Source organism: Argiope bruennichi, chromosome 1 (assembly GCF_947563725.1).
Source record: "Argiope bruennichi chromosome 1, qqArgBrue1.1, whole genome shotgun sequence".
Classification (NCBI taxonomy): domain Eukaryota; kingdom Metazoa; phylum Arthropoda; class Arachnida; order Araneae; family Araneidae; genus Argiope; species Argiope bruennichi.
This window is the reverse complement of record NC_079151.1, coordinates 38,810,028-38,837,100: the sequence shown is the minus strand read 5'-3', so window position 1 is coordinate 38,837,100 and position 27,073 is coordinate 38,810,028. Positions and strand designations below refer to the sequence as shown.

Below are 27,073 nucleotides of genomic sequence, written 5' to 3'. Positions count from 1 at the left end.
TTTGGCTAATAGTGCATGTAACATCTTACTGTCTTACGGTATTTGAGTTGTATAGCAAAATAAATTCTATTTCAAAGAATTATAGTAAAACATGTTGCAATATCTGCATTCACCATATTAAATTTAATTCTAATGCAGTGCCAGTCAGTTATATATTATACATTGTTTATGTTGCCATTTTTAGCTTTTAAATAAATACCAATTTGATTTTTTACTTCATTTTTTAATCATAACACTATTTTAACTGTAGACATAAAATATATGATGTATATATATATATATATATACACACACAGGAGAATTTGCAAGAAGTTATATAATGCTAAAGCAAAAAATACAAATATATAATAAATACCTTAGCACTGAAGGTATACTTCAAATGAGACGGACCAGCATGAGATGAACGTTGTGCTGTATATGGAAGAATTTTTCTTAATGCAGCATTCAAAATATGAGTAGCTGTATGATTCTGAGAGCAAGACAAACGATGTTTCTGAAACAGCAATATAAATTATAATATTTCTATAACTTATACATTAATTAATGATGCAGTTATTATCCAGCTTTGAATTCTTGCCTACATCCCCCTTGGATTTTTTCACCTACATTTTTTATAAATGAAAAATGTTAATATTAGTAGAATATTTTTTTAAATTAAATCAATTAACCTTGTTTGATAGATAAGTTATTTACTACAGCTGAAAGAATAATATTGTATATATAAAATAACTGAATGTAGCATAAAGTGTTTGAAAAGCATTGACAAGTTGATGTTGTTCTAACAATATTCACTTTAAAAGAACGTTTGTGATGTTGTAAAATATCTATGTTATATATTTAAGAAATTTCTTGAGAATAAGATTATTTGTTTATTTTTGACAAATCTTTAAACAAATATCAAAAATTTTTGAAGCTATATTATGAAGGGAAAAAAATATTTATCAGTAAATAAATATTACTACAAAATTAATTAAAAAGAATAATAAATAAATATTTTGCTTTTATCTATATACCACTATTATCAAAATCTTTTTACAATGCAAAAACATTAATTACATACTAAATATAAATTCAATCAGAATTATTTTTTTTATCATATTGTTCCACAAAATACAAAACACCTGTTAATCAATGTAAACATTTCATAAATTTTTTTTCCTAAACAGTACTGAAAATAGAATACTTAAAACCTTTCAGTTTAACATTTCAACTAAAACCCTTTACTTTAAAATAAAAACAATAACCAAGTCCTTATATTTAAAAAAAAATTAAGAAAAAATATTGTCAAATAAATAATACAACATCATGACTTGTGAGAAATAGATGATTTGAAATGTGAAGCACTCAGTTATATATTAAGAAAGGAAGCTTTTGGTAGATATCTACCAGTTTAATATTCATCATGATGCTGCGGATCCAAGAAAAGTGTATTTGCTTTTGATAAATTTAAAAAAATTATCAGAAACAATAAAGCTTATTTTTATTAACTATGTTATTTAACTAGCATAACTGCAGATACCGACACTTGCAAAATCTAGTGAATTGCACCAAAGATTGATGTAGAAACCAAAACGTAATGATATGGTCTTAAATTAGTAAGTGAAGGAATTTTTATTCAAAGAAAGGATAACCTTTCTAAATGTTGATTCAATTTGTACTTGAAACATGCTTTTTTTTGAATGAATCAAAAATTCATTCATCTATCCTTTTGGGATCACACATCCCTCTTCTTCCTTCTTGGTTTCTTATTTGGGGGGAGAAAAAAAAATATGTTCCAATAGCAAATAGAATCAATATAACAAAAATTTCTACATTTACCAATACGAGACTATATTATTATTTTAGGATTCTGCAACAGGTACAATTTACAAGATTTTGTAATTCTTAATGTGTTTGTAGTATTTTTGTTAGTTAAATGATACACTACACATAAAAATGAGCTTAATCATTTCTTATTGCTTTTAAATGTTTATTAAAAGCAAACAAATTGTTCATGGGTCCACAGCAGCATGATGAATTGTGAATGATATTATTTGTGAGTTAATAGATACCTGGTAAGAATTCATTTTCTTCTTATGCACTGGGGAAAACTCTAAAATTGCAATGCACGGATGTAAAATTTACAAGTAGTTTTGAATATGTGTACATGAGAATAAATAAAGTAAATCATGTTTCCTTTTTAAATAAATTAAACTATTCTATGTATATTTTAAGTAGGAAATTAAAATTTTAACTTCTGGAGTATAGGATATCTACTTACTTGGTCCACATCCAGATTAATCACAGCATTGCTTGTCATTTTCCCTTTTGTTACTCTCCCATGATGAAAAATATATCCTTGAGATGATGTCACATTATCAACATGAAAATTAAAATCCTATGTAAAACAAAAAAAATATAATAAGCATTAAATACAAATACATACAGCATAATTAATTTTATTTTTAATTGTACACTTTAATAAAATAAACTAAATAATGCTTCTTCTTTAAATAAAATTATTCTATGTATATTTTAGATATACATAGCATTAAAAATTCTAATTTGAATTCACAGAAATTTAAGAATCCTTAATTTTCTCTTAATTAATGTATATTTGCAACATTTAAAATTCCTTGAAACATTTAAAATTCCTTTTTTCTTAAAGTAAATCTTTGTTTATATTCAATGTAAATGGCAATAATTTCTTCATCAATAAATATTTTTTTCTAAATTAAACATACCTTATTATAGATATTTCCTACATCAGAAATTTGTCCCCCAGCTTCAGAATAGAAATTAGTTTTATCTAAGACCAAAATGCATTGAGCTCCTTCTTTAGCTTCTGGTACCATTTCTTTTTCAAAGAAAATGGCTAAAATGTTAGCTGAAATACTTTTCACTCCTAAATAATCAATTAAGGAATTGTATCTTATTTAAAAATGAAATACAAAGACAGAATAACACAAGATTTTTTAATAGTTAAAAAATGTATTATTAATTTAAATATTTTGTAATTATTTGCCAATACATGTTGTATTGAAAAATTCGAAATGAATATATCTTTACAAGGAAAACCTAAATTTTTAGGAGTAAACAAATAATACATATAATTTAAAGTTACACAAAATGAATATTAAAATTACCACAAAGCTTCATTTATTGAAAACATTTTTTAAAAAATCAATAGTTAATGGCGATTTTTTTTTTTTATAAAAGTGTATATTCCTTAGTTGGTTAGCTATAAATGCTAAATTAAATGAACAATAGAAAAAAAAACTTTCTTCTATGACTTTTGAAAAATTTATAACTTTGATGTTCTTTTCAATCTTTACTAATAATATTTGTGAGTGAGTGTGTGTGTGTGTGCGCACGCGCGTGCGTGCATGTGTATGCATACATGTGTGTTGAAACTCTATAGGCCTGACAGTTTGATATACAAAATTTGATGCATATATACATTGGAGAGTAAGAATGTTCAATTTTGAGTGCTTATTTTTAGAATGTACAATCTTTGAAAATTAAACTGAATCGTTTTTCCGCAATAACTTCTGAAAACATTATTGCACAAAATAAAATTTCATAATATTACAAACAATTTTGAAACTGTCATTTTTGTAATATCAATTTAATATCAACCAAATTTTTCAACAATTTCAGGCAATTTAATTTCTATATGTTGCAGTACAGATTAAATTTTTAAAATATTAAGTGGAAAAATATTTACCAAATATATTTTTTTCTGTATTATAACAATATTTAAATGAATCATCAGATAGAGGAATATTCTTCTTGGTAAGATCATTAATCAGTTTTGAAACTTCACTTGACTTTTCTTCATGTTGACTATACGCTTGTTGTAACTGTAATATATAATAAAATGTTATATGTGAAATCATCTCTTATTATATATCAGTAAACAAAATGTCTCCAGGGAAGTTTAAAGGGGAAGAATTATAGTTTAATCTCCATATATAGGAATTAAAGTTACACAAAACAATATCTTAATTATACAATATATATATAAATTCAGTTCAAGTGCACATCAAGTAATTAGCAATCAGAAATATTATTTAGAATATTTTAAATTATATTTTTAAATAAAACTTTTCAACAAATAAAACTTTAGAAAGGATAAAATAAAAAATAAAACTTCAAAGAGAAATATTTTTGTACACTGTAGCATACCTTCCTTTCTCTAACTCTTTCATAATCTTTCCAATCAATGGTTACATTCACTTCATTTGCTAAATCTTGTATAATGTTATTTTCTAAGCCATAAATATCATGGAGGTCCACTGCTTGCTGTCCTGCAAATTATAGAATAATTACAAGAAAATAACAAACTGCATTGGGGAAAACAATACTTTAAAAGGCTCATATTGTTAATTTTTTAAAAAAATTCTATTTAATAAGATGACATATGGAAGAATAATTTAACATAAAAAATTGTAATCATCTATTCTACAAATCTTTTCAAATATCAGAAATCAGTACAAGTTTTTCTAACAGTACTTAGAAAGTTGTGATGTTTAATAAAGACCTAATTAAAAAGATAAATTCAATTACTAAACAAATTGTCACTAGTTAAAAAAAATATTTTTCCAAATATATGTTAACTTTTAGATATGATAGAAAAAAATTAAACATAAATAACTTAAAAGATATAAAACCTTTTTAAGCAAAAAAAAATTAAACTATTAAAAACAGGATAAAAATGAAAAAAAATCAAGAATTTAACAAATTTTTTTCAATTATATCCATAAAGAGTGAAACAAGATGAATCATTGTATGTTAAAAAAACTAGACTATGTTTAGAAATTTCAAATTATATATATATATTGAGAAAACAAAAATAATACTTTGAAAGCATCGGCAATTTAAGATGAATCATAACATTATCATAATCATCAAAAGTAATATATATAAAATGCAGTCCTATACAAAAGATAACAATAAATAAATAAAATGCCCCAAAATTAGGAACATCTTAAAATTATTGAATTTTCTATCAACTAGAAAGAGCTAGATTGTAAAGAGTTCAGAAAACTAAATAAGTCAAGGGTAAAGGAATTATCCTCATGTGAAATATCTGGCAAAATTTTTCAATTTTAAGACATTTTGGAAATAAATACTAGTCATATCTCACTTAATTTGCATCTCTGATAATGAAATATGTAAAAAAAAAAGTCATGCTCTTAATGAATGGTGTTTCACAGATTCATTAAGGATTTATCATTCTGGGTTGGTGTATATCAGTCGATGTTTAATGCTTATTTAAACAGAATCCTTATATCTACATGGAAGAAGTTTTGATTAGATTTGCATTATTGAGGGTTTTGAGAAGTGCCTGCGGTGCCTTAATCAATAAAATGGTATCTTGTCTAAGATTATTGGGTTAGAGATGAATACCAATGACAACGATGAGCTAATGGGAGAACATAACCAAAACAACCAAAGAACTTATGTAGCTGCATTCTGCATCACAGCAAAAAGCTGCAGAGGAGATTTGGTCAAAACAGTAAGAAATAGCATACGCAACAGAATAACAACCTTCCAGTGAAATAAAAGAGATGCCGAAAGCAGGAGAATTTATTACATTGTATGCTGCGAAACATCACCTCAATAAAATACTAGTTGTGCATGCAATAAATTCATTTAACAGTAATGCTGTATTTCATTTCTGCCAAATTTTTAAGTGCAATCAAAAACAAATATCTTTAGACAATTTTAAAAAAAAGAATACATTATCAACAATGATTATGAATTGTTAGAGATATGCGATTATTATAAATTTGTTTGATATTCCTATAGAAAAAATTATTAGTTTGTTTTAAAATTATGCCTACTAAGCAAGGTTTCACTTATTTACAGTTTCAAGGTAAAATAATAATAATCCAAATTCACAAAACAATCAATTATAAAATAGCAGAAACACAATGCCATAAATTGCTTCAAGAAATGATATTAATTAATAAGATTATATTAATCAGACATGATTATATTAATAGAGAGAAATTAATATGATACGAAAATTAATAAATTCTTTAATGAGACATACCAGTTAAAATTCTATAAGGACTGTCAGAAATCATTTTATTTCTTGCTTTTCTACCTCTATTTATAGCATGATGAAATGCCTTTTCTTCATCATTGACAATATAAATAATCTATAAATAATTATATAGATAACTTAATATATATATTTTAGAATGTCTATATTCATATGCAAATTAAGATTATGCAACTGGCATACAATCACATTTACAAGTTTGTTTGAACTAATGTTAAAAAATATGAAATAAAAAGTATTATAGACAGACTTGTATACATACACACAGCTATTAAAGAGTTCTTACTATCATATAAACACACAAAAAAACTTTTTTTGATGGCAGAATTCCTTTTTAATATATTCTTTCATGCAAAAGAGAGAAAAAAAACCCCACAGAAATAGTTAATTGTTTGCCTGATATGTTTTCTTTTTTTAAAAAAAAAGATTAATGAATTTTGCAGATATATAAGACACAATATGTGTTTTTACAAATTATGAAAGAAGTATAATATATAAGACATTTTAACTCTAGAAAGACAGCATTTTCCATATACTCATAAATAACAGAAGCAATCATAATGACTATTCTTTTTAAATGGCCAGAACCCATTTTTTTGATAAAATTTTTTTTTATTATATAATTATTAAATTATACATTTTCATCCTATTTTCTTCTCTGGTATGCCATTAGAGTGGTATTATTATACTTGAGAATTTAGCTTCAATATAGCACTTTTTTTTTTAGTTTAAATTAATTGGGTGATCTGTATCTTTTACAATACTAATAAGGCACATAACTCTACAAAATTTTATTAAATTTAAAGGGATAAAAAACTTTTAGATTGCATTTCCCCCCCTTAATATAATGAAATCACCTTGTCAAGCTTCATATTATATGCTCTCCAATGACTTTAACAATGGATCTAATTATATATATTTTTTTCTAAATATAGAGAAGCATTCAACAAATGTTTTAACTGAACCTAAGCAGCTATTTTTTTTTTTATCTTATTAATTTAAGCTCAAGATTAATCAGTTTTCATCAGCATTTAGTAAGTTTATAAATGGACAAGCAACTTTTTTTTTTTTTTTTTGCAGTTATTATTTATTTGCAATTATGTTTTGATTTCCAATGAAATAATGCAAACCAATTTGCATTATTCATATTCCAGATCTTTGTTATTAGAATAAATTGTTCTGTTTAAAGTAATTCAAATTCTGTAGATTTTCTTTGAACCAATTATGAGTAATTATTTTAAGAATAAAGTTTATATCCAAGTCCAATCCCAAGTTTATATCCCAAACCAATGTAACATGATACATTGGTTTTAGAAACAAAAGAGTCTAATTCATCTACAGATATACACCATTACAGATCTTATTGCTGCATTTTAATTTTGATCCTTTTAAAAAAGATGTTCTTGACTTTTTTTCAATATTCTACTTTGCTTTTGAAAATCATTCTTCATCTTTGTCTTGTTTCTCATAATGCAATAGCATGTGGAATATTAACATTTATCAATGAATTTTTTTCATTTTCTGATTAAAAACAGAAATCGCTGCAGTTTACTTGCTGTCCTTTTTATAAATATATTCATTTTGAGATAAATAAATATAATATTCATATCGAGATAAATAAAATCTGGTTTATAAAGATATGAATCAGAACTAGTTTCATATAAATTTTATTATACCAGCCAAAAAAAAAAAAAACTTTTTTTGAAAGATTTCTTTTAACAATTGTTCTTTGTAACATTACAAAGGAAAATATATATTGAATAATTGAAGAAATGAGTGAATCAAAATGAAAATTATCGAAAGAAATGAAAATCACTCATTATTTGTTTTCTAATAAAAAAGAGTTGTAAGTGATGAGCAGATAGTTTTTATCAATATCCCTAATTATGTGCATTAATTTTTACAAAGCCATCAGATATCCATGAAATAAAAGACAGAGAGTATACAGATAAATTTAAAATCAAACAGAAAACACATCTTAGGTTGCTCTACTTTCTTTTAGAAGCAAAAATTATCATAGTTCATCTTATTATCATAGTTCTATACACATTTACACTATTGATATTAATGAACAAAAATAATTTTTCACCTGCAGATTTCATGTAATCTGGAAAAGTCAATAAATAAATAAAAAAGTAAAAAATAAGCAAGGAAAATATAAATGTTTGAAATTCATTTGGGTCAACAAAATTGTTCCTCTCTTTCTAGTGTTATTGCAATATGTAACAGCTAAAAAGTTTTTACAATTAAACAAGTGGAACTTTTAGGCTCTATAATTTTGTTTATTGATTGTAATATATAATTATATTTTTCCTATTAGCAGCAGAAGTGATGATGAATATGTTTTTTTAAGAGAAATTAATATAGAGATCATCAAGAGACACTAAATAAATTTCTACCTGAAAATATACTTGATACAACATTACTTGAAGAAAAATTATACAGAAAATAATTATATTGGGTTGGCAACTAAGTAATTGCGGATTTCACTCATAGATGGCTTCAGTTGAATTTTTAGGTTTGCAGACGTAGTACAAATGTTAAACACATTTTGTTATTTGATAGTTGGCAATTCAGATGTCAATCAGTAAAAAAAGTTTTTTGATCGTTTGCATAGTTTTCGTTTGGTGTTGGTTGAAAAATGGAAAATCAAAAGGAACATTTTCGTCATATTTTGGATTTTTATTTCCGCAAAGGGAAAAACGCATCGCAAGCTCATAAAAAGTTATGTGCTGTTTATGGTGACGAAGCCTTAAAAGAACGGCAGTGTCAAAACTTCTTTGCCAAATTTCGTTCTGGTGATTTTTCACTCAAAGATGAAAAACGCTCTGGTCGTCCAGTTGAAGTTGATGACGACCTAATCAAAGCAATAATCGATTCGGATCGTCACAGTACAACACGTGAGATTGCAGAGAAGCTTCATGTATCACATACATGCATTGAAAATCACTTAAAACAACTTGGCTATGTTCAAAAACTCGATACATGGGTTCCTCACGAACTGAAAGAAACGCACTTAACGCAACGCATTAACAGCTGAGATTTGCTAAAGAAACGTAATGAAAATGATCCATTTTTAAAACGACTGATAACTGGCGATGAAAACTGGGTTGTTTACAACAATATCAAGCGGAAAAGATCATGGAGCAGGCCAGGTGAACCAACTCAAACAACATCAAAAGCTGATATTCATCAAAAGAAGGTTTTGTTATCAGTTTGGTGGGATTACAAAGGAATTGCCTACTTTAAACTCTTACCACCCAACCGAACGATCAATTCTGATGTCTACATTGAACAACTAACGAAATTAAATAATGCAGTTGAAGAAAAGCGGCCCGAATTGACAAATCGAAAAGGTGTTGTATTCCACCATGACAATGCAAGGTCACACACATCTTTGGTCACTCGGCAAAAATTATTGGAGCTTGGTTGGGATGTTTTGTCACATCCACCATATAGTCCTGACCTTGCACCATCTGATTACTTTTTGTTTCGATCTTTACAAAACTCCTTGAATGGTAAAAATTTCAATAATGATGATGATGTCAAATCGTACCTGATTCAGTTTTTTGCTAATAAAAACCAGAAGTTTTATGAACGTGGGATTATGATGCTGCCTGAAAGATGGCAAAAGGTCATTGATCAAAATGGGCAATACATTACAGAATAAAGTTATTTAGTTCCATGAAAAAATTGTCTTTGATTTTCTAAAAAAAATCCGCAATTACTTAGTTGCCAACCCAATAATATACATAAGTATTATTATCAGTTTTTAAATAAACAGGATGTCCACTCAGATTCAAACCAATAGCTATTTTTTAAACCATTAGAGATAGTCTTATAGTTTGAACTGGAAACATTCTTTAAATGATATAAAGAATTATGTTTAAAGTAAGTTTTAGTAAAAAATGTAATGCTGAAAAATTATGAAATCTAAAGGCTTGCATAGTACCGCTCTATCAGTCATATTCAGTAAAATATATATAGGACACAAACATTTTAAAATACCTTTTTTTTTTATGTTTTTGAATAGGAGAACTGATCAAATTATGAAGCTTCAAATTTCATTATGTTAGACAAATTGATGGTCCTTTTTTAGGAAAAACAGTCAATCAACTGGATAGAAGCAAGTGATGAAATAGTCAAAAATCATCTAAAATAGTGATAGTCAAAGCTTCATAACTTGGCCAGTTTCCAACTTAGAAGAGTGGAAATTTTTTTGCTTAAAATGTTACTGTGCCAAAAATATTTTTCTAAACAGGATTAATCAAACAAAAAGATTGAATAAAATTTGAAATTTCGTAAATCCTTCAGCAATTTATTTATTGACTAAAATAACATAAGATGTATTTTTTTAGGTTATTTAAAGCATTTTTCCAACTGGAATTGAATTATTTAAAAGTTTAGAAATTATAATTTATTTACCATTGTGTTAAGATCAAAGGGAACACCATATATAATTATTATAAACATAATTAATTTTAAAATTGTGCTTTAGGAGCATATATACCTCATCAATATGTTTGTCAATTTCAGGATAAAAATCCAAGGTTTTAGCCACATAAGGCACTAAAGAACTCAAAGCACCAGGACGAGTCTTCATCACTCGATTTGCAGTATAAGCTGCTCTTCTTATTATTTTCCTTAAAACATGGCTAAAATGCAAAATAGAAATTCTTATATTGATATCTTTTTTAGTCCAACACCAAATTAATCATATTTTAATTTAAAAATTTAGGTGTTAATGTATAAAATAAAACAATAAATGGGGGGGACACAAATCAATTAAACAAAATGATTGGAATGGAATGATACTGGAAAGGAAGCATTTTTAATAAATAACAGTAAAGGAAAAACAAAGGGTGGTGGAAAAATATGGTTACAAATATGTAATATAGCTTCCTTGACATGATAACGACATTACTGGAGAGAGAAACATAAAGACAGTCTTAATGAATGCCAGGTCAATGATGCCTAAACTTGACAACAAAAATGAAGGCTCTGGAAAATGTAAAAATAATGTACTTTTCTTTAGCATGCCCCAAGATCTAGAGATTCTTCTAGATAATTCCATGTGATATTATGTCCTTTCAGACAACTTATTTTAACCCAAATGGCTGAAAAAAATTAACTTTCACTTTGCAGTGTTCATAACAGATCATTTTAGTACTCTTTAGTTGGTATGCTGAGTGCTAATACTATTTTTTAAATCGATTTAGACATTTTCTGTTTGTTTGTTAGAATCTACAAGTATTATTTCTTGAGCATACCTTGGTTGTGTTCTTGCTATTTATGTTTTCTATGGAATGAAGAATTGTTTCTATTATCCAGCTTATTGAATTTTATTCACTGGCCCTTACTGGTTAATTTTCCATAATAATATCGATTAAAAAGTAATTTGAAATTGTACATAAATAGATATAAAAACAATGGAAAATAAGAAGTCAAGGAAATTACCAAGAAATGCATTCTTATTATCTCAACATGGATCTACTGTGAATTGAATTATTCACATTTTTTATTCACAGTAAGAAATTTCTCAATACATATACGAATTTTATCTAATGCAATAAACTTTTTGAAACTGCACACCATTATATAATAAAATATTCTTTTTGAGTATTTGCTACATATATCCAATTATTTATTTCCAATATATGATAAAATTAGAAGCCCAATATTAAAATTTATTAAATTTAATATTTAAATCATGAGCCACGGAAAGTGAATTATTTTGAGATTAGAGTTCATAGCAATTATGAATTAAACATCTAGATTACAAAATTCAGAAACTATGGAAATACAAATAGGAAATTAACAAATGATAAACATATGCACATAATAATTTTAAGACATTTCCAATAAAATATACTTGCCCTGTATCATAAGTATCAGGAAAAACTCCGTCAGCAATAGCTACACTGAACATACGAGAATGATCTGCTAATATTCTATATGCAGTGTCCAAACTATCAGTATCATCTATACCAGTTTTACCTAAATATGGTCTAACTTTAAAATTCTGAAAATAAATAAATACGATTTATAATTTTCCATAGATGTGCTCTGTTTGTGAGGGTTTTTTTTTTCTGTAATAATTTAAAATATTCACCAAATGTTTTACTGAGAATATAAATTGAAGACAGGGGCATGAAATTAAAAATTACATTTCTATAAAATACAAATGTAAAAATTTCAGATATAAACTAATAAAAGTATTTCATAATTAATCTTGAATGGAAATATTTAGTTAAGGAAATGAATATTTTTTATCACTCATTTAAAAACATTTGTCATTTTAAAACTCAGTATGAAAGCAAACTAAAATTAATTTCAAACAATAATTTTTTAAGAAAATTTTTAAAAAAAAAATCATTTTACAATCTTTTAAATCTTTCATTAACTTGCAATACTAAAGTGTTGGCTATAATATCATAAAGCAGTACTTGATTCTAAGATAAATAATACTCACGATAAGATATAGATGAATTCTTCCATTTGTTAACAACTAATTTGACTATGACAGTTTATTGTTTCAATATTGTGATTATGAATTTGTTAAAAACTCCAAATCCTAAGAATCAAAATAATTTCAATAGAAAATGGAAGAGAATGGTTTTTGCAAGAGAGAATCCTGATTGAATTTATTAATAAAGTGCTACAATCGATTTAATGCATGTATCTTTTTGTAGTATATGTTACATTATACACGAGTTATTGAACATACAGTCATGAAGTAAAAAATAATTGAATGAAATCTCAAATTTATTTTAAAACAAATTATGCAATATCTATATCACACAAAGCATTTTCACACATTATGAATTATTAAATGAACATACAATATCATACAAGCAAACAAAGCATTTTTTCCATTACAGTCTTTGACAAGAGATATACTTAATGAAGTTGAATTTATTATCTTAACAACCTGACATTTTAGCACAACTTACCTTATCTGAATTTGCAGATTCAATGTATATAAATAATCAATCAATGGATATATTATTTCAAATTTAATTGGAAAGAATAAATAGTTCATAATATAATCAACTAGTTACTTTTGATGACTAGCTGGTTTGTCAGAGATATTGGTTATCTTTAATTCCAGTTAAATCAATTAAATATAATTTCATATCCATGATACTATGAAATTGGCAGGCATTAAAGATTACTATATTAATTGCCTTATATATCATCTCCTCAGTGCACATAAAACTTTTTAATGGAAACTAATTGCATAATATCATGGTGCTATTAAAAAATGTAAATATGTTGTTTATTCATCTTAAAAATTTCATGGTATTCTAAATTTTTTTTTTATCCATCTCTGATAATATATGAAATTTTTCTTCTTTAGCTTCCAATGATGGGAGAAAATCACACAATCAGATAGTTGATGAAACAATGAAAATGGTTTGAAAATTTCATTACAGTAATGTAATCTATTGTTGGAAATCATGTAAAAAAATGTGGTTTTTTTTAATTGCCAACATTCAGCAAAAATTCCCATGATTATTCAATCATAAAAAGTAATTTCGAAAATTTTTGAAATGATGTAAAAATTTATTTTTATTTTTTTATAAAAATATTTTTAGAAGTTATCATGAAACCCCTAAAAAATTCTACTGCATTTTAAATTAATTAAAATTTTATACAAATCATTATGAGATGCCCATTCTCATCCTCCAATATATATACGAGACAAATATGGTAGTTGAAGGTGAAACAGTCTGACCTGTAGAGTGCTAACACACACACATTTATCTTCATTCTTAGTAGAAATGTAAAGCTAAAAAAATTAACTTCTTTCTAAAGAAAACCTAGTATTCTTATTAATCAGTTAGCAATATTTATTATGAGTGCATTGAAGAATAAACAAAGTGTCAAGTAATAATTATTCAAGAAATAAAATTTCTTCAAATGTCTAAACAATAAAGTATATAAAAAAACACACCTGATAATTTATAAAATTATACTAACCGATTCAATAGCTTCAAATAGAGGAGTGAATAAATCAGTATCATAATTAGATCTAGTCCCTTGAAGAACTGCTGTAAGTCTTTCAAGACCCATTCCAGTATCAACATTGAGTGTTGGAATGCTTTTCAATATATTTTCTTTTTCTCTTCAGAAAAATAAACAAAAATATAAATACAATAAATTGAAAAACAAATATTTAAATAGTATACCAAATGATTGAATATTTACCTGTTATACTGAACAAAAACCAAGTTCCATATTTCCATCACATCATGAGTATCAGTATTAATTTTCTGAGCAACAATTTCAGGACTAGAATTCAAAAAATCATAATGAATTTCAGTGCAAGGTCCACAGGGACCTTTATCAGCCATTTCCCAAAAATTATCTTTGGCACCAAAAGGAAAAATATGATTTGGATTAACCCTGCAACAGATAATATGAGATTATAATAAATTCATATAATTCACAAATCAAGAAATAAATCAAATCTAAAAGAAAAGTGAAATGTAAAACATAAAATAAATTTAAAAAATATATATGCTTGGTTTCATATTTCTGTACTAGTATAAAATTATTAATATAAAAGCACATTAAATATAAAAAGAGAGAAAACACTGATTTAGTTTTAAATAATTATGAAACTTACAATAACAATTTAATGTCTTTTACTTAAAAAAAATAGAATGAAGAACAAGAACAAAGAAATTGGAACAATAGTATAATATACAAAAATGAGAATTTCTTGCACTTAAAAAAATCACACTTTCTAATGAACCAGCAATTTTAATTATTTATTTTCCAATGATGGGACATACATGTAGTCTTTAATGCACACTTTTATTACTTAGAAAGAATTGAACAACTTTTAAAATAATTTTCTAGGAAATTCTTTGTTATACTTGCCCAATTTCAAGCCAAATTTTTCTGCATTCTTCATCAGGAGGTACTTCAAGACATTTATCTCCTCCAAAGTAAGTTACATATAAATTTTCAGATTTTAAACCATAAACATTTGTTAAAAGTTCCCAAGCCATTTTACAAGCATCTGCCTGAAAAATGAAACTGTGTAAATACTTTTTCATATTATATTTTAAGAAAGATGAACCATAAAGAGATAATTCAACTTAGGAACTTGAATATTTCTCAGGTTTTTATGAACAAAATAACTAACTTTAAGAAATAGAATAAGCAAAATTAACATATATAAAATTATTTTATTAATTACAGTGCATTATAAATTTTTAATATAATAATTACATAAAAATTTCAGTATAATGCAAATTGGGGTTGACAGTGCAATATCCGAAAAATGAGTGGAAGCAAACTAGAACTGATTAGATAGGGATAAAAATATGAATTTAAAATCCAGAAAAAACTTCGAATGAATATTCAAGCACCCAAATTAAAAATGAAAACAACTCTTAACTTTGTAACCATTAGTAAGCTATGCACTTTGATAATGTATTTCAACTGAAAAAAATTTAAAAAAAAAAATTTAACTAGTTTTTTAGAAAGTTTTTAGTTAGTTTTATGAAATTTTAAATGAAATGCTTAAAAATGTATCTCAAATGATTTGATACCTTTAACACATGATTGTCTTTAAAATAAAAAAAAAAAAAAAAAACTTTATAAATTGCATTTAATTCACAAATTATTTCAGGATAAAATAATAAGAAACCATTTAAAATAAATATAAATAGTTTTCAAGTATATTATATTAGAATTTCATTTATTAAAAGTATTTATTTCCTAATTTACCATTTCAGTAAGAATCCGAGTCAATCTTATGAAAGCACCAATTAAAAAATAAATATATGTAAAATATATTTATTTTACTGGACACTTGGAATGAGACTTAGAGCCTTCAGAAGCTCTCAGGTTACGAGGCTTGGTGGATGGATCGCTAGAGTGTGGCGCTTAGTTTTGCAGTCTTCAGTTCGAGGCTCGAAGCAAAGAAATATTTTTACATATTTACATATGTTAAGAGCTCATCATACTATAGATTATTCAAGAATGGCAGCCTTTTAAAAAAGTATTACAATTATGAACTGAAATAAATAGTTTCATAACTAAGGGATGGGGTGAATACGCAATGGAATATTCTCATCCCATAGTTATGAAGCTGTGTAACACTTTATCATACTTATGCATTAATATTTTTTAATAACTTATGAATCAGATAAAAAAAACTTCATTTATAATAAATAAACTTAATATGCATATTAATAAATCATTACAAATAGGAAAAAAATTTAGTGATTTATTCTAAACACCACTGAAATGCAAAAGTTTAAGAGTTAGCAACTAATATTGAAAAGAAAAAATAGAATATACCTTAGAATAATCACCAAATGACCAGTTTCCAAGCATTTCAAAGAAAGTATGATGATAAAGATCAACACCAACATCTTTTAGATCATTATGTTTCCCACTGAGACGGACACATTTCTGACTGTTTGCAGCCCTTTTTAGATCATGAAATGGATGACCTGGATATGTTTTATTTAGAAATAAAGACCGGAACTGCACATGCAAAATAAATAAACACAATTAATATTTCTAGGAAAGACAGATGCAAGTTCATTTATATAAAAGTAAACGATATTAAAGAATTACAAAGGCATCATAATATATCTGATTTAAATAAATTTTTATAAACTCTAAACTTTCATTTTTTTTTTTTTTTTGACTAAATGAATATAGCAGTGAGACATGTGATCATAATTATTGCATTTAAAAATTATAATAGGAAAAAATGATTTCACTTAACAAGATATATCATTGCTATGATATATCTTATACATGCAAATACACTAATTAAGTTTGAAAAATACAAAAGCTACTCTTAAAAATATACTCTTAAGCAGCTAAAAAGTATACTCTTAAACTAGCTAAATAATAACTATCTGATTAAATAACAGCTTTAAAAAGAGTCCTATCACTTGTTTATTCAGTTAAAAACTATTATATCATGAGTAATATTACATAAAGGGAATTCTTTAGAATAAGAGTAGGATTTTGTAGCAAAAAAAATAATTTTAACCATAATTAATCAACATGAAATCATTGTTGCTCTTTCTAAATTTTTAAAATAGCAATTGTATTTTGCATTTACTAAACTGACACTTCTACTTTGATATGAATACACTATTTATAATCATTATCTGCAATCAATACATTAAGAAAGAAATGAGTATTCACATAAATTTTACTTTCATTTTTGCTAGAATTTAAGGAAAATTTAACTTTAATTTTATGAAAATATACGTACCTGATTCATCCCTGCATTTACAAATAGCAGAGAAGGGTCATTATTCAAAAATACAGGACTAGATGGCACATATGTGTGATTCTTTTCGTTGACAAAGTATTTAAGAAATAAGTCTCTAACATTTTTCGATGAAAATTGTTCAGCTTTTTTAAAATTGATTTTATTTTTGCGATTATTTTGTACAAAACTTAAACGTCTAATAGCAGATGTACAAAAATATTTGTTAGCAATTTTCGTTTTAAGTAATTTCATATTGGGAAAAATTCAATAACAAAATGTATGAAACAATTTTTTTTAGCAAGAATTCAAAGTCTGGGAGCAACAAAATTAAATTAAACAATGAAATCATTAAAAGGGATAAACATTTTATCCTATTAAATTTGTTACATAATAGCTGTTAAAGAAAAAATTGTTTGAAAACACCGGTAGCACATCGTGCGATAAAGGTAAACAAACAAGGGCAAAATAATATCACTTCACTTCATTTTTTCTTTCCTCTTAATTGCTTAATTTCCTAATATTTTTTTAATCACATATTTTACAAGAATTTCAGAAATATCTGAAATTCAAATTTATTCAAGATAGAGTTGTAGTTATTTTGTAGTTTACAATATTTTTTGTAATGCAAAGAAGATAACCAAATTCCAGGATTAAGGATATACTAAAAACATTTAACACATTCTCTAAATCACACAAACTTTTATTCAATGATTTAAAAAAATGAAAATAAATTAGTAATTTTCATCTGAGTTAAATACAAATCCTTCTTGAAAATTTTTGATTTCTCTATAGTTCTTTTTCATTATTTTCTGTGACTATTAAGCTTTGAGATATACAATGTGAAATAGTTGTGCTTTCACTTAATAGATGGCACCACGTACTTTTCCAGTTTACCGGAGTTCTTTAAAAAATACAAATAGTATAAACAAAACGGAATTTAAAATCCATTTGTGTATAGAAGTGATGAAGGGGGGAACGCTATCTTTTACAATATCTGGATCTTATTCAAAGATTTTATTTAAAAGGAAAGTTTTCAGTAGTTGATATCAAACAAAATCATAAAATTGAAGGGACTAGGAGAAGAATCGAGATTAATTTTGAATTAGATTTATTTAAAATGTAAATAACTAATTCAATTTAAAATTAGATATATCGAAACAAGAATTACAGAAATAATATTTAAAATTTAAATAGTGCATTTCATACATTCTACGCTTGCATTTACAATAAATTTATACAAATAAAACATTTTTAAATAAAGTAACTAAGGGTTGTTTTTTTTGTGTGTGTGTATTTTTTATTTTTCACTGTATTGTTACTAAAACTAATTTTGAATGCTTTATTTGTTGTGATTTTCCTCATCATTATTGTCAATAATTTTCTTTGCGTTATTATCAAAGTAAAATTATGAATTTTATTCAATTTGAGTTTCTTTTTGTAATTTATTGGCGGAACAACCCTTATTTCATCACACATACTCACATATAAGTAAGATTTATATTGTCTAAAATGACTAATGATTTTTAAAAAATCATCAAAAACATTGATCAGATAATGAAATTTCCAAAGACATCGAATGTCAAATTCTGGTAAAAATGGAAACATTTCTTGTGAGGGTGTTACCAATTAATGTAGTGAAATTAATCACAATTGCTTCAAGGTAATATAAACATTGAAGATTTAAAAAAAAGTGAACATTCCAACAGAATATGGAAAACAGAGAGATAACAATCACAATATTGCGCTGATAATCCGGTCTTGTTCATTTAGTAACAAGTCTTTCTCGATTCATTCAATGATGATTAATGTCTCTACTGAATTTAAGTGAAGATGATTTCTATATGTCTTTTAAGATCACATAAAGGGTTGAATATATTGTGATAATCAGGCGTAAATTTAATTGCCATATCAGACTTCTCATTTCCACTTTTTCCATCAAGGAATGGTATCGGGCAAAATTAAAATGCTAAACATCTAGGGGGAAGTAGACCATGAAAAGAATTACATTGGATATGATACTGAAAATAAGGGGAAAAATAGTTGTTAACATTAATAGTAATTTTTGAAATCCATATCTGTTCCCAACAAAATCTGAATTTTAAAAAAAGAAATACTTATAATATAAAATAAAACTTTTTGTTGTAATATTTTATTATCGAATTTCAAATTAATTTCACTAAATAAATAATTAAAATTTAGTTAAAATAATCAATTTAATTAAGATTTGGGACAAATAAATTCTCTATTGACGTCATCTTTCTTTAGAAAGAAAGAAATTGCTCAATGTGTTCATGTTTGGAAATCAGAATGCGCTAACCAATTTCATAACTATATTACACTTCAACAAAAGCTGTCATTGAAAACATAACATTTATGCATTCATTCAGTTGCAAAAGTTACAAAGAGAGAGAGAGAGAGAAAGAGAAAGAAGAAGAAGAAGAAAACAATCTAAATCTATAATTTGTGGTCAAAATTGATCATTTTTAGAAAAACTTCGTCTCAGTAGGTTTCGACGTCTGACATAATCCAGATTCTCATTTATTAACAAAATAAAATCTCCATATGTAAACTCTGATTCTAAATATATCCCAATAAATGATATCTTAATAAAAAAAACTGATAATAGAATCGAATCATCTACAACTGAAAATGCCACATATGATCTCAACGGAAACATTGGGGGGGGGGATCTTTTCAGTTATTAAAGAGCATTCACTACAATCCAAATCTTTTCTGATAAATCTGTCTTGAAATAAAAATTTTAAAAGAACCATTTCGACGATTAGCTTGTATCTTTTTATACATTTATACTTTTTTATACATTTTTAACTTTTGTTTAAATCCTTAAATTACGTGAATTTTAAGCAATTTTTTTCCTTATGAATTTTGAAAGTGTTTGTAAATGAATGTTTCATTATTTGCTATTACATTCACATTGTTTTGGAAATTGCAAATTCCCATTTCCAATAACTACTAAATTTTATTATAGTTGATGTTCACTGAAAATATTTAGAATTCCTACAGTTTTAACTACTGTCGTGTGTGCGTTTGCACCATACGTTTCATGCACCATAGCCATATAAGAATGATGTGACAGTAAACTCAATATCCAATCCAATTCATTTAGAAAATTATCGATTTAAATCCATGAATTTTCTCACTTTTACAGAAGTTGATCGTCTTCAGTTACTTTAGTTTTAATTATTTTATATTTTACCTACAGATTTCTGTTTCTGGATTTATTGAAATGCTTTTTCGTAAAATTTTATCCCACATAGGAGTAAACTGACGCAAGTAGGTCGACGAAGCAGTTTAATCTGTGTCCAACATTTTTTCCAGGATATCGAGGCCATTTTTTTAAGAATTCAAACTGATTAAGGCAATAGTTTTGAAACTTTTTTTTTAAAAAAATAGCTTATAATGTAAAATCAGCCTTTCTTAAACAATTGAAATAGGCAGGAGTTATTTTCCTAAAACTTGACGCATATTCTGGAATAAAAATACTATCCTTCTATCATTGCCGAAATTATGGACATTGGATAAGGTTACTTTGTTATACACTAATTACGAAATGCAGATATTTGATGTGAGTCCAGCATTGTTACTGAATATGTTGAGCGACCCGATTTTCAACAATTAATCCCTAGCATTCAGTTAATACACAAGTATCCGAAAATCGATTTTGGATATCATTTTTCCCACCAATTGAGGCCAAAATCTGATACACAACTATAATTATAGTCATAAGATTATATGCAAATTTCAAATATTTCAAACTGTTTTTGAATTATCATGTTTACGTGCTTATTTGGATTACGCGCAAATTTGGATTCCAAATTTGATACATACCGACACTTTAGAGCTTAAATCTGTTTATTAAATTTTATCTATGTTTCTATGTTTTGTAGATATCGAGTTCATTTATATTCAAACAGCCGGATATTCAGATTTCTTCAGCTTGGAATTCGTTTAAAATTAAATAGAAATCTATACATTTGATTAAAGTTCATGTATCAAATTCCATCCATTCCATATCAAAGCATTTTAGAGTAATCGAATTCATAAAGAGATAGGAATAATTCTAAAAATATGTTTTTAAACTCAAGGAGATAAGAAATGAAGATATTTATCAAAATCTCAAGATAGAATTTTGGGACGATTCCAATAGTTTTTTTTTCTTTTTTTCGTATAGAAGAAAATAAAAATTGTATTTTTCTAAATCACTTGCACTGGAAAGAAGTGCCACGCACGTCGAAATGTTTTTGCCACAAAATCGCCAACGACATGTTGCGCCCGTTAGTAGGCGATTATCACAGAAGTAAAAATGATGTTTGCAAACCGTCGATTGAGATTGTTTACTGGAGAATAGTTTACAGAAACACAGTCGAAAATTAATTTGTGGTGAAAGCTTATAAAAAACCAGTTAACAGCTACGCTACAAGAGCAAGTGCTTTTGTATCGTGGTCATGTTACTGGGCTGCGAACCACAAGGTCTCAGGTTCTATCCTAGCTCATAACAGTTCGCTACATTGATGACCTCAGACGATGAACCTTCAACCTTCGTACAGCTGTTGTGGCGCTATCTACCTACAACAACCCAAAGTCGTCAAACTCATTTGACGCAACATCAACACGCGCTCGCCATAATATTTGACGCTCAAAATGGGTACAGGCGCATTAGATTCAACAGCTAAATACATCACCACTCAACAGCCATATCGTTTGTCGCATGAATCCGCGATCTTCGACGAAGCGAGTAACAACTCAACTCCCTTTTGAAACAACAACAACTTGGAATCAAAAAACTTGAAAAACGGAACAGCGTTGTGATCAACAGCTGAAAAGATTCTGAACTATTTTCTTTCGGAAATGCAGTCATTTAAACTTAATATGTATATAGAATAGCTTGTCTTGTCGTAGAAATAAATGTTATAGTTATTTTTTTCAAGGAGAGTAGTTTTTTTTTTTCAATCACAATAAAAGAACCCGTGTATCATAGGCGAGTACACGACATCGTTCGTCTCACCTTCGACTCACTGGAGGGAGAGTCTGTGGTGAAAGCTTATAAAAAAAAACCAGTTAACAGCTACGCTACACGAGCAATTGCTTTTGTATCGTATTCATGTTACTAGGCTTCGAACCACAAGGTCCCAGGTTCTATCCTCGCTCATCACTAATCCGCCACAAATTCATCTATAGGCTATAAATTTTATATATATCCGAAGATATACGATTTCTATGAGATATAAGATATTTTGTGTGTCTTCGCCGCGATTAACAGTAGATTGAAGGTTAACGCAATTAATTAACATCTACAAGTTAGATACAATTAAAAATCCATTTAATTGTGACTAAAAGGACGAGATCCAACATGATTTCCGTGTTATTGAATCTTGCTTTCTATATTATGATTTTATGTTGAAACACGAAGCTTTTACTTTTTAAAAATGCAACAGAATTGCATTATCTTTTTCAGACGTATTTCTGGATATATTGATTTTATGATAAGTCTGTAATTCGCCACCCTTTAGTCTTCATAGGCGTTTAACCATAATATAATTTAGACAGTTCTGTTTTGAAGCTAAGTAAGACTATTTTGGAAACCGACTATCCAATTTTGAATTGTGGTCATATAAGGAGAGCAGTGCCTGCGATGACATTAGTCTCTCTAAGCTTTCTTGATACACCAGCATGAGGAAGTATATCCCACCACGCTATATTTTGCGTTTACTAAGCCCATATACAAAATGGGTTTTAAAAAAAAATCAGACTGGCACCCGCAATCTTTTGATTCCGAAGTGTGAGTCCACCACGATCCTTGTTTCTAAGAATAGACATCATTTAGCTTGAAGCAAATATGAATTTAGTTACAAGATTAGTGTAACGTAGTAAAACAATGATTCTTATGCCAATCAATTATAAACCAATCACCAACAATAATAAAATTTATTACAGATTAAGAAACATGGAAATCTGATAAATAAATAAATATTTTGATGATATACACGTTGTACGAAAATCAAATCTCGAATTGTACTATCGCGTTCAGAAAGTTCCCAAACTTCCTATGCATTTACCAAATATAAATGAATTTTGCAGAATAATAATGAATCTTGCAGAATAATAAGTTTCACTCACTTCAAATACATACAGAGTATACGTGTAGGTAATGGTTATAGGTATTCAAAATTATCTTCACTGAGTGTACAAATATCATAAGGTGTGGATCCACATGTTAAATTACCAAACAAAACTTTACATTACAGAAATTCCACATCCATCCAACTTATTACTTTGATATCTCTTTAAAATTCGTCCCTTGGGTGACAAATTTGCTAAAAGGCAACCTTTCTCAAGTTCCGGAACTGTGCAATCAAAAAGAAATTAGAGGAGGTAGCTACAAGAGTATTGCAATCCACATTTATATCTTTGTATGAATCATAGTAAAAATTAAGGTCAGGTTAATTAATACCTGGTTTCGTAGCATAGATTGATGCTGATATTCAGTTGTACGTGATACTTATCGACCTCTGTATCAAATTAATATGGTATCACTCAATGAAAGACGGATTTAGGTATTTTAAGGTCATACGAGGCTCCTTTTTTAATAAGATGATCAATTCAGTTTCACACTTTAGTACATTTTTAATATTGTTAATGATTTATTTTAGGTTAGTTATCTATTTTGTTAAATGTAATGGTATGTATTTGTTTTTATATACTGTTATGACTTCAGGCAGCCCAGCATCAACGTTTATGCACAATATTATTGAGCAGATATTCGGTTTTATAAATATTTTAATTACTAAGTGAAAAACGCATTAAAATATATTGGAATTTTACTTGTTGATGAAATTATTCTAACATTTTATCATTCATAGAATTAGGAAAATAAGGTTTTTAAACAGAACTACATACTGTCCTCTCTCAGCCTAACGGTTCGAGAGAGTTGCATATTTTGTCTATTTCGAAATCTGACATTGAACCCGACTGATCATGAACATCGTCGAGAAGAATACCAATCGATATCAACCGATTCCGAAAACAGATTCCGGAAACTTAATACTTTTAGCCTATATCAAATTTATGTGTTTGATGCTTTTAGTCTATATCAGATTTATATATTTAATACTTTATGTCTAAAATTAGATTTATGTACCTGATATTTTTACTGTATATCAGATTTATCAACTGATACTTTTAGTTTATAGCAGATTTATATACCTGATACTTTTAGTCTATAACAGGTTTATGCACCTGATACAAAACATCAGGTTGATACAGCATCACTCATCCCCAGTAAAAACACATATTGCATAAGGCAACTACAACAAAGAAACATCATATGAATAAGTTTCATCTGTATCGACACTTCCGGTACTTTAAAAATGTAGTATAGTATACGTAAATTATAATTACTAAATTATTCTTTGATCGGCGTGCTAAATCAGGAATTTTCTACGAGTGATTCAATATCACTTCTTCTATATTCTGATGAATAATAGTAATAAATAAAAAGGTTATGAGGTAAAAAAAAATAATCTTACCATATTTCAGTACAGCATAGGCAGTTAGAAAAGTGATTTTTAAAAATTATTTTTGTTCCGTGGATTTTAAAAAGTGGGAAAATTCGGACAATTTTAAATCATGTCGAAATTTATTTACAATCCCTCTTTTCCCTCCAAAAAGCTTTTGAAGGATACCTAGACTGTAAAACTCGACCGAAAAATCGCCAATCACTGAATTCAAAAATCACAAAGAAATGGGACACTCCTAAAACATTCAAACAGTTTCTTTCGTTGTCCTCAAATTATGATGAACAAGAAAAAAAAGAAAGAAAGAAAAGAAAAATGAATATACTCTTCAAATTAACTCTTTTGGAGTTCAAATGCTTATTTGATATTGAAGAGGTAAAGTGGCAGCAGAAGAAAAAAAAAAAAAAAAAAAAAAAAAAAAAAAAAGACGGCTATCTGCTTTATTTGTTCTTTCTTTTACGACCAATCTCACCGCTTCAGATGAGCAAAAAAATATCTGTACCGCGTATTTTCCGAGTTTAATTAATTAATTAATTAATTAATCTCGCTATATGCATCGTTTTTTTTCTGCTCGCAACACCATCGTTGTAACTTAATTCCGCCATAAAATTAATGTTTTTTTGGCACTCACAGCGCAAAAGAGAAGGAGAACGGAGAAAAAAAAGAAAAAAAAATTAAGGCTCTCCTCGTCAAACAAACAATAATTATAATACCTACTTGTGATAGGCAAGGCTTTTTGATTCTTATGGCACATTTCTCTCTTAAAAATCTCCAGAATGGGAAAAAAAATTTAACAGACACATGAGCGAGAGAAAAAAAAAACAATAATTAAGAAAAAACGTTTTCGAGTACGCCTCTCATTAATTAGCTTTTGCCCTGATCAAGATAATTACGGTTAATTAAAATTTGCTCCCCTTGCACTTTGTTTCGCTTATGATAAATGAAAGAACGCTCTTTTAAATTGAAGTGGGAAAAAATGATTACTCGCATCTATTTATAATTTCCAAAGATTTTTTTTTTTTTACCCTCCACCCTCTTTCTGCGTTCTTTTCGATTTAGAGTAATCAGCATTTCGGAAATTGCGTTACGAACGCTTTGTTTCCCACATTTTCTGGAATCATCTATAGCTGGGGCGCAATTTAACTGATTGTTCAACATTTATGCAAGTTCATTAAAGTGCAAAATTATAAGTGGAATAATTTACATAATGCAAGTTATAAATCAATATTTGGAAGTGCATTAACGATTAAGTATATATATATATATAAATAAATCTCGACATTTTGATGCATTTTCATGTTTTGCACATCTTTGAATCTGAAAATCGTAATTTTAAATAACGTCTCTATGTAGGCACATTGAAACAAATACGTGAATATACGTGATACGTGCGTGATTTATACGTTTATACGTGATTCTTACTTCGTAAATTTCTCTCCAATTTTGGATGAAAACCATGTACTTCTCCAACTTCTAGTACGAATGGAAATACATGCATTCAGGAATCCAATGAGTAAGATATAATTTGATATATAATTTTATTACTAAATTACTATTGCCGGCGTCCTTGCATAGGGGTAGCGCATCTTCCCCGTGATCTGGGCATCTCGAGTTCGAATCGCGGTTCGGGCACGGTTGTTCTTCATCTGTGTTCTTTTCTGTGACGTGTGTCAATGTTCCCCCCTGTAAAAAGGAGTTGTGCAAGCGAATGTGTGAGTTTCATCTTCATTTGAGCTAGAAGTCAGCCTTCTGCCCTTGGGTGCTCAGGGGTCTTTACCCTCAGAAACTACTGCACCCCCTTTCCGTGATAACGCGGACACGACATCATCACTAAATTATTATTTTATACTTTGGATAAAATCCACCAAAAGAAAGCAAAAAATAAACACGTTCATAGATGCTTTTGGCGATTCATATTGTATAAGAAAAGAATCCTATTTATTAAATTAATCATTGCACACAAAACAGAATTCCCATGAACTTAAAAGCAAGTACTTTATGACAATGGATATCGTTAGATAAAGAACTATACTAACGCACTAAATAGATCCTTAGCTTGTTGTTTTATCAGCATTCTATTGTTTTTTTAATTCACTTATAGGAATTTGACTGTAGAGATGCATAATTCAGAACAACTCTGATAGACTCTTACAAGTTTATGTATTTAGAACCTGGGGTAAGAATAAAGATCACTTCATTCAGCCAGATAAAAAAAAAAAGAATTAATGT

General features: G+C 27.4%; 1 protein-coding gene across 1 annotated transcript in view; it reads right to left on the bottom strand.

Annotated features, from left to right (window-relative positions):
* Window positions 1-17,718, bottom strand: part of LOC129979194 (alanine--tRNA ligase, cytoplasmic-like) — a 37,680-nt gene extending 19,962 nt beyond the window's left edge. The window contains exons 1-13 of the mRNA XM_056090695.1: window positions 17,310-17,718; window positions 16,373-16,561; window positions 14,942-15,087; window positions 14,264-14,461; window positions 14,036-14,180; window positions 11,929-12,074; window positions 10,563-10,707; window positions 6,041-6,149; window positions 4,168-4,289; window positions 3,707-3,842; window positions 2,724-2,884; window positions 2,261-2,377; window positions 356-493 (exon numbers count right to left, since the gene is read on the bottom strand). Of these exons, the coding sequence (XP_055946670.1) occupies window positions 356-493; window positions 2,261-2,377; window positions 2,724-2,884; window positions 3,707-3,842; window positions 4,168-4,289; window positions 6,041-6,149; window positions 10,563-10,707; window positions 11,929-12,074; window positions 14,036-14,180; window positions 14,264-14,461; window positions 14,942-15,087; window positions 16,373-16,561; window positions 17,310-17,561 (2,004 nt within the window). The 5' untranslated portion in view covers window positions 17,562-17,718. The remainder of the gene's footprint in view (window positions 1-355; window positions 494-2,260; window positions 2,378-2,723; window positions 2,885-3,706; window positions 3,843-4,167; window positions 4,290-6,040; window positions 6,150-10,562; window positions 10,708-11,928; window positions 12,075-14,035; window positions 14,181-14,263; window positions 14,462-14,941; window positions 15,088-16,372; window positions 16,562-17,309) is intronic.
* Between the last annotated feature and the right edge of the window lie 9,355 nt (window positions 17,719-27,073).